General features: G+C 36.9%; 1 protein-coding gene across 3 annotated transcripts in view; it reads left to right on the forward strand.

The window, feature by feature from the left end:
* The window catches only part of LOC107700926 (transportin-1-like), a 28559-nt gene that overhangs the window by 14204 nt on the left and 5114 nt on the right, over positions 1 to 9241 (forward strand). For all 3 annotated transcript variants that reach the window (XM_016502787.1, XM_016502788.1, XM_016502789.1), the window contains 14 exons: positions 1461 to 1542; positions 1732 to 1854; positions 2249 to 2367; positions 2530 to 2590; positions 3029 to 3188; positions 3309 to 3461; positions 4112 to 4337; positions 4484 to 4655; positions 5039 to 5125; positions 5574 to 5681; positions 5869 to 6027; positions 6581 to 6668; positions 6778 to 6876; positions 6965 to 7060. In XM_016502787.1, coding sequence (XP_016358273.1) covers positions 1461 to 1542; positions 1732 to 1854; positions 2249 to 2367; positions 2530 to 2590; positions 3029 to 3188; positions 3309 to 3461; positions 4112 to 4337; positions 4484 to 4655; positions 5039 to 5125; positions 5574 to 5681; positions 5869 to 6027; positions 6581 to 6668; positions 6778 to 6876; positions 6965 to 7060 — 1733 coding nt within the window. The remainder of the gene's footprint in view (positions 1 to 1460; positions 1543 to 1731; positions 1855 to 2248; positions 2368 to 2529; positions 2591 to 3028; positions 3189 to 3308; positions 3462 to 4111; positions 4338 to 4483; positions 4656 to 5038; positions 5126 to 5573; positions 5682 to 5868; positions 6028 to 6580; positions 6669 to 6777; positions 6877 to 6964; positions 7061 to 9241) is intronic.

Here is a 9241-nt window from a genome sequence, read left to right on the forward strand (position 1 = left end):
AATACTGAATCGCTACATTATATTTTCCAGCAACGAGAGGATAAAATCGCTGTTTTTGAAGTAAACTCACTCTAAAAAGAGAGATGCGCATACACGCAACTTTCATCTCTGTCTCTCTGTCTCTCACTCTCGAATTGGCAATATTTGAGAAAAGGGTTTAGCGATTTATAATTATTGGGGGTACTAGCCCTCCTCAATGTCTATGGTGGTTATCGCCCTGATCAGACATGAAAATATGTTGTGGCACTATCGTGCAGTCTGTAATGATATGATGTTAGCAAACTTTAGCGATTTTTTGCAAACATTTCTTTGAGTAACATGACCGTAAATATGAACTCACGATTGAAAGTAACATAAAAACAAATGATTACTTTTCGTAAATCTTTATTAATGCCAAAAAATGCTTACATTTATGTGTCTTTTTGTTCGCTCGGGCAGCCATGTTGCCCCTGAAGCCGGTTTACGCTGAGATAATTCATACCCCTTCGTTTGAAGTGTGGTCCCGAAAAATCTTTGTTTGAAGGGCTGTCTGGCAGAATTGGGATTGGGCCTTAGTCAAGAGCAGTGAAAAATGTTAACATGAAAGTCAGACAGCAGGAATATTAAACTGCTGTCACTTTAAGAACTGCACGGATCCAATATACTGTTAAACGTGTTTTCTTTCTCAGCTTTTTGCTTTCACTTATGACCTTAATTACTGTGTTTATGAGGATACTTGCAAAAACGGGCATTTTTACACATACAAGTGTGTGTATTTAACTGTCTGTTTAACTGCTTGTGTCACGTGAGCGTGTAACCACTATAGAGAAGAAAGTCCAAAATCTTTACCAGCAGACAAATTCCTACCGGTCAATCGTGTCTACTGGAATATCGCCCACCCCTAATATCAGATTTTCACTTTGTTTTGCTTTTGTGTGTGTTTCACCTCTTTTGGCCAATGAATCACACTCAAAATACAAGTGTAGGGAGGCAGAGAGAGAGTTTGTGACCATAACTACACAAAATGAACTCACTATTGATCAGGGCTTCCTGCAGACTGGAGTGCTTAACACCACTGATCTATAATAGTCATTATATATAGAACAGTGGTTAACACCTTGTCTTTTTTCAAATTCCAAAAAAGTTCCAACACTGCATCTTGATTTTGTCTGTTATCTCCTCCAACATGATTTTGTGTGGCAGTAATAGCTGCACGCTGTTGTCGTCGTCGACTTTTTCAGTTTTAGGATGAGTAGCGATGCAAAATCACCAGCTACTGTGGTCCATACAGTTTCTAGTGCTGCACCGTTTACAATATAATCATATGTGTAGTATTAACATTATGTCAATGTTTCATTTTTAAATATCACGGTTATCGTCAATACCAGTATATTGTGACCACCCACTACTGGGTACTACTACTTGCTGAGCAGTTGTTCAGACTTGTTTGACAGATGTATGGTGCTTGTTGTCTGTTGTAGGTCTCATGCCATTGCCTGTGTGAACCAGTTCATCATCAGCAGAACACAGGCCCTGATGTTGCACATAGATCCTTTCATTGAGGTACCATCTATAAAACCGGCCACCTTAATAGGATATGTTCACCCAAAAATGAAAAATCTGTTATGATTTACTCACCCTCATTATTCTAGATCCCAGAATTGTGATGCCAGTTTAGAGGAAGTTGTGTCATTGTTTAGTTTGAGAAATGAAAATGTTTTTTAAATATATGTAAATGTCTTTGTGCCACAGAACCTGTTTGCACTGGCAGGTGATGAGGAGCCTGAAGTGAGGAAGAATGTGTGTAGAGCTTTAGTCATGCTCTTGGAAGTCAGATTAGACCGTCTCCTTCCTCACATGCACAACATCATTGAGGTTAGATCATGCCTTCTGCAACCCCTAATGTAACTAAACTTTATTACATGATTGCTGAAAGTAAGAACCTTGTTCTTGATTTATCTATCTATGTCTTCTATAGCTTAGTAAATGTTTTTTGCTAAATGTGGTCAGATCACAGAGAGGCAAAGTGAAGCAACAGCAGCCTCTTGTGGACTTTCTTTAACTGGTTTGGTAAAAGTAGACTCAGTGAGCCTTCATGAAACACAAGCAAAATTAATTACTGTACATAAAAGTATCATGCTACATTCAAGTTTTTTTTTGTGTGTGTGAAAATTACTTTTTGAACAGTTTGCACAAAAATACGCTCTGTTCATGTTTCATGAATAAGGCCCGATGTTTTTATACTCACAACCCCTTTTCTGTTTTTCAGTACATGTTGCAGAGGACACAAAATCAGGATGAAAATGTCGCTCTGGAGGCCTGTGAATTTTGGCTCACACTTGCCGAGCAGCCTGTGTGTAAGGAGGTTCTGTGTGGACACCTGCCTAAGTGAGCATGTGCAAACACACAGTGTCCTTTTGATTAAAAGAAAAAACCATCAACTCGTGTAGATGCATTTAATTATAATACAGTTCAGCAACAGGACAAAGCTGCTTATTTGATTATTATCAGGATCGGTCATGAGTTTTTCTTTTTTTTTTTTTGTCACAGATTGACACCCGTTCTTGTGAATGGAATGAAGTACTCTGAGATTGACATAATCTTGTTGAAGGTCAGTTTCTCTATCTGGTTCTAAAGCTTCTTTTTGATATGTTTTCATATGCCACCCTAAACATAAAAAATAAAGTAAAACATAAAACATACTAAATAACAACTGTGATTTGAGTTCATACACACAGCGCACAAGTGATTTGGTTACAGTGCTTAACCGCATTTTAAAAAACCATATTGTCAGTTTGTTTACAGGTGATTTGTTTACATTTGTCATATGCAAATTAATAGCTTTTTATTTTCCATATCTCAGCCTGTATTTTAGAGAGTTATAAAGTACCTATTTAGCAAAATAAATACAGAAAGCATTATTTCAAGAATACATTAGTATTTTAGATTTATTTTGAAAGCATGTGATGCAGAAAAAGATGGCAGAAAAAAAAACAAATTATAGGTTTATGCCAAACAAGTTTTGAAAACATTTGTTAATGATTTCCAGGGTGATGTTGAGGAGGATGAAGCAATCCCAGACAATGAGCAGGACATTCGCCCCAGGTTCCATCGCTCACGCACTGTGGCCCAACAACACGAGGGGGGAGACTCCATTGAGGAAGATGATGATTTGGATGATGATGAAACCATCTCGGATTGGAACTTGAGTAAGAAACGGTGTTTAAAAATGACACAGACTCAGCCAAGTCCTTGACTTCTTTAAAATGCATGTACAATGAGACATTTGCTGTTGTCTTCATTATTTTTTTTCTGGTGTGTGTGTGTAGGGAAATGTTCTGCAGCTGCACTAGATGTCCTGGCGAATGTTTTCAGAGATGATTTGCTTTTGCATATTCTTCCTTTACTGAAAGAACTACTGTTCCATCCAGAGTGGCTTATTAAAGAGTCTGGCATACTTGTACTGGGGGCCATAGCTGAAGGTATTCAAATATGCTTTAATTTACAGCAGGGCTTGAATAAATCGATAATGATAATTATCGCAATATAATTTCTCAATAAAACGATAACAAGAGTTTGATATAATGTTTATGCACCAAAAGCAGAACGAAACAGCGGTATTCATTTGAAGCGTGGCACACGGACCGTTTATCCGCTCGGCTCAAAGTTTAAATGGGAGAGTAGCGCAAGCTCACTAGAGCAGATGCATCAGAGATTGTCTTAATATTCAAAAATGTGAAGTGTTTGTCATGTTCTGACCATAAAGAGTAGTTAAAAACCACAATAAATGGTCTGGTTTCTACAACTTTCACTTGGGAGCAAAAATCTGCCTTTAACTTGAAAGCAATACAAATTTGACATTTATCGTGATAATTATTCATATCAACTGATATGAAAAAAAATCTCATGATAATTTTTTGGCCATATCACCCAGCCCTAGTTTAACAGTGTTCATGTTACACATATTACGCATTACTATAGTTATTTACTATACTAATAAAAAAGCTGTAATTACAAGCAGTTTAAAAAATGACAAACCAAGTTTTAGTTAATTAGAATTATAATATTAATAAATAAGGTGTTTTTTAATTGTTATTTTTTTAATGAAAAGTATTTTCTTTCATTGCTTTAGGCTGTATGCAGGGGATGATCCCCTACTTGCCAGAGTTGATTCCTCATTTGGTACAGTGTCTGTCTGATAAGAAGGCGCTGGTTCGATCCATCACTTGCTGGACTCTAAGCCGCTACACACACTGGGTTGTTAGCCAGCCCCCCGACATCTACCTCAAACCGCTCATGACCGAACTGCTAAAACGGATACTCGACAGCAACAAGCGTGTCCAAGAGGCCGCCTGCAGGTGAGCATGCGTCGCACTATTGTGCTGCTTGAAGCTTACGTGTATGCATGTCATCTAGTTTAAAGAACATTTTGTTACCTGAGGTGTCTTTTTAGCTTTTGGCTTTTAACTCGTTAAGTCTCCGACTTTCACTTTTCGTCCCACAGTGCCTTCGCTACCTTGGAAGAGGAGGCTTGCACTGAGCTGGTGCCGTACCTTGCTTATATTTTGGACACGTTGGTTTTTGCTTTTGGTAAATACCAGCACAAGAACCTTCTCATCCTCTATGATGCCATTGGGACTCTGGCTGACTCTGTGGGCCACCATCTCAACAAACCAGTAATTGCACAGTCAAATGCACACAAACACTTTGTGTATCAGGCACATATCTTTATATTACAATAGAGGTTGTATGTTACATGCAAACACACACTGAACTGCCATACAGCATTCTAGCTGATATTAAACCTCATGGAATCTCACAATATTTATCGTAAAGATAAAAAATAGCTCTGTATCTCACACACACAAATATTTGGTTTGGTAATCAATTTTATTTACAATTACCTATTTGTAATTGATTAAACTAATTGCAAAATAAATAGTGTAACGTAATTCTAATTCTAAATCCAACATTTTTCTTTGTCTGCCATGTTGGATTGTTTTTTTGTTTTGTTTTTTAGTAACTGATTGTGTATGTCTAATAAACTCTGTGTGTGCAGGAATATATTCAGATGCTGATGCCTCCATTGATTCAAAAATGGAACCAGCTGAAGGATGAAGATAAAGACCTCTTTCACTTACTGGAGGTAGTTATCTAACACTTCATTTATATAAAGTACCGTTCAAAAAATTAGGGTGAGTAAGATTAGTTTTTAGTTTTTTTTTTTTTTTTTTGAAGGAAATTAATACTTTTAGCCAGCAAGGACACTTTAAATAAGCCCAAAGTGACAGTAAACGCATTTTTACACATTGTTACAAAACATTATATTTTAAAATAAATGCTGTTCTTTTCAACTTTCTGTTCATCAAAGAATTCTGAAAAAATGTATCCACTTTAAAAAAAAAAATCTTATGAAACCCAAACTTTTGAACAATAATATATGTGTGCACAAATAAATAGCAGAGAAAAAAACTATTTCAGCAGAAGTCACAGGAATTATTAATAGTGTTCTGAATCCAGCATGTCAATGTGTGTACCTGATAATGATTTAAAACAAGAACTTCATCATCATTCTATGTTCAATCCTCTTTCAGTGTCTCTCATCTGTGGCCACCGCCCTGCAGAGTGGCTTCCTGCCATACTGTGAACCTGTCTACCAACGCTGTGTCAACCTGGTCCAGAAGACACTCGCCCAGACCGTGGTGAGAAGCCACACAATTACACACACACACACCCCCTCATCTCTCTGTAATACTGTTAGAAAATACTTACAAAAAAAAATACCAGAGTGTAACAAATGTTGCAAAATGAGAATCACTTTAGAATCAAAACAAAGATGCTTTTATCCATCATAGTGAATATCACATGATCTCTTTCTCTCTATCACAGCTCCACCAGACTCAGCCTGAGTTTTATGAAGCTTCTGATAAAGATTTCATGATTGTGGCTCTGGATCTGCTCAGCGGGTTAGCAGAGGGTCTTGGAGGGAACATTGAACAGCTAGTTGCCCGTAGCAACATTCTCACTCTCATGTACCAGTGCATGCAGGTAACTATAGTGCATAGGCATGACATATTTATAGCACCAAGGCATGACATATTTAAACCAATATAATAAAAAAAGTTATATTTTAATATAATCTATTTAATATTTTAATGTAATAAATTCCTGAATTTTCAGAAGCCATTACTTTTAGTCTTCAGTGACACATGATCCTTCAGAAATCATTCTAATATGCTGATTTGCTGCTCAATAAACATTTCCTATTATTATTATCAGTGTTGAAAACACTTTTGGGTCTGTATCATTGTATGTTTGTGTCAATGAATGCCACAGTGAGTACTAGCGGCAGCTGTTTGCCACTGTATCTAGGTAACGACTGAGATGGAGAAGACAACATTTTCTCTGTATAAATGTATTTGCCCCTCTGGATTTACCATTTAATCTTTACATGCACAGAACCACATTTGCATTTGCCTTGTGCAGATGAATTGCGAGAGATGCAAATATTGCAAACCCCGAAAACAATTTATTTGTGGACAAGCAGCTGTGAGAAATGTAATGCGACAGTGCTAATCTTTTGATGATTGTATTTTCTCAGGATAAAATGCCAGAGGTTCGGCAGAGTTCTTTTGCTCTGTTGGGAGATCTGACCAAAGCCTGCTTCCGGCATGTTAAACCTTGCATCGGTATGCAGTAAAACATACTCGCTGACACTTTCTCAGTTCGATCCATCTCTGTTGACCTTCAGGCACTTAAACTTTTGTTTGTTTGTTTGTGCTAATCTCTCCTCTCTAGCTAACCTCATGCCTATCCTAGGCACAAACTTGAACCCAGAGTTGATATCAGTCTGCAACAATGCAACATGGGCCATTGGAGAAATATCCATTCAAATGGGTGGGAGTTTCCTCATCATCTTCAGTTAGTAATTTCACTCATTTCATCATACCTTCTAGGTTAACATGCTACTTATCTCTCTGCTCAGGTTCTGAGATGCAGCCGTATGTACCGATGGTTTTACAGCAGCTTGTGGAGATCATAAACAGACCCAACACACCCAAGACACTTCTGGAGAATACAGGTACCATCTGAGGGGTGCTAGACCAGGCTGACCCCTCACAAGAGGTTTCCACCCTATCCTTTTCCCAAACTCTCCCGATCCCCATTCCGCAGTGCTTATTAATCTCCATTCAAACTCCAGGAAGTGGACCTTACAAGGTTTGATAAAGGTTTTAGGATACTTGTGCACAGTATTCTGGGTAGCTGGGTAATGAATAAGAGTAGGGGCTCAATTTTCTATATACAAAGCCAGTTCCCTCAGCATATCCTGTCTTTAAATATGAATATAACAGACCTTGTAACAGTCCAGCCGTGGTACTGACTGAAGTTGATTAATAAAACAGTGAGTTCCATGTTAGCGAGTTGTTCACCGTAATGAGGTTACAAGCATCAGTCAGTGAGATATTATAAACAATGCCGAATGTAAACCAACCTTGAGAGGAATATTAAGACCTGATGTCTTTGATTTGAACATTTTTACTTGAAGATTTGAACCTTAAATAGTCATTTTTTTCCGTTTAATTCAGAGACAAAGTCTAAACTCAGATCTAAATCTGTTTTGTGGTGTTTAGATGAATGTATAGCACCTGTACCTCGCAAATTATTTCCCAGTTACACTCCACTCTGATTGGACTGCTCAAATTAAAGCTCTAGCCTGAGCCGTAATGGCTGCCGACATTGATTTTTTTTTTTTAAATGAGGGTGAAATGTAATGCTCATAACATACTCCCACAGAAACAAGGGTACTTGTAGATGTGTTCCTGTTTGTCGATTTATTTCTGTTGTTTTATTTACTTTACTTTTTCAATGTGAATGCATATCTGCCAATAGATGTTGAATGTTGTTTAGTTAAGGACGGCTAACGTTTAATGCAGGATTGCTGTTGTCTTGATTATTCATGTTGCAAAGACTAAGTCCTTTTAAAATTTAGAAGCAAGCATGTAGCATAGGCAAATCCATACTGACCATTTTAAGTCAGTTTTAAGTTGGAGTCTATTAACACTACTGTTCAAAAGATTGGGTTGAGTAAGTTAATAAGTTGAGTAAGTATTGGGTTAAGTATTAACTAAATTAATACTTTTATTCAGCAAGAATATATTAAATTGATCAAATGTAACAGTAAAGACTTTTTTTTTTTTACACCTAAGAATGTAAATATGCATCACGTTTCCACAAAAATATTAAGCACCATATAAGTTTTCAACATTGATGATGATAGTAAGACCTATTTCTTGAGCACCAAATCAACATTGATTTAGGAGTAATGGCTGCTAAAAAAAAAAGCTTTGCCATCACAGAAATAAATTACATTTTAAAATTGAAAACTGTATTGTAATCATGTTTAACAATATTACTGTTTTGTACTGTATTTTGATCAAATAAACACAAGAGACTTCTTACAAAAACATAAAAATATCTTACACACCTCAAACATTTGAACAGTAGTGTATTTCTTTATGGTGCAGGTTTTACATCATTAATGTTATGATGTTGAGTTTGTTCAATTTGTGAGTATTTGATCATCTATTTAATTGCTAATTAATTTAACAGTGGTGAACAGTGCTTAACTGTGTTTCAGACTCTTTGAATCAGCTCATCCTGCACTGAACTGCGTTCTCTAATGAGCCAATCATCTGCTTTCTGCATGTCTCATTGGACTGTTCATAAATGCCTGTCTTTAATGAGAATGTTGCATAGTTTTGTGTCTCTTAAACTTAGGTCTCCCTCCTCTGTGCCTCTTAAGATCCCGGTGGAATCTAGTCCTCTCCATGTAGTTCGCTTGGCGTAATATGCATTTCTTAATGAAACAAAAGAGACAGAAAGAAAGACAAGACTTTTCTGTTCTACTGAAGAAATTTTTGTGAGTTTAAGGGAGAAAATCTTAGAAAACAAGATTGTTTTCTGTAGTCTTCAATCTGTAATACAGGGATTTGGGGGAATATTCATATTATGGTCACATACAAACGCTACATGAATTTGGCGGACGCTTGAAACAGAACATGAACTTTTCTCTGTAACTCGGAGCCGTGTTTTCTAAGACTCCTCCCTTAAACGAGATCTATGTTTTTTTTAGTGTCATATTTTACATTTGACCCTGTAGTCTGGGGCTGTGAAGAGCACTAGTGAAATCTTGTGTTTATTCTCATACACAGATTCTGTTGAGTTCTGTTTCTGAGTTGTCTGTTTGTTTGTTTGTTTGTTT

The sequence above is a fragment of the Sinocyclocheilus anshuiensis genome, unplaced genomic scaffold, assembly GCF_001515605.1.
Source record: "Sinocyclocheilus anshuiensis isolate Anshui unplaced genomic scaffold, SAMN03320099.WGS_v1.1 scaffold438, whole genome shotgun sequence".
Classification (NCBI taxonomy): domain Eukaryota; kingdom Metazoa; phylum Chordata; class Actinopteri; order Cypriniformes; family Cyprinidae; genus Sinocyclocheilus; species Sinocyclocheilus anshuiensis.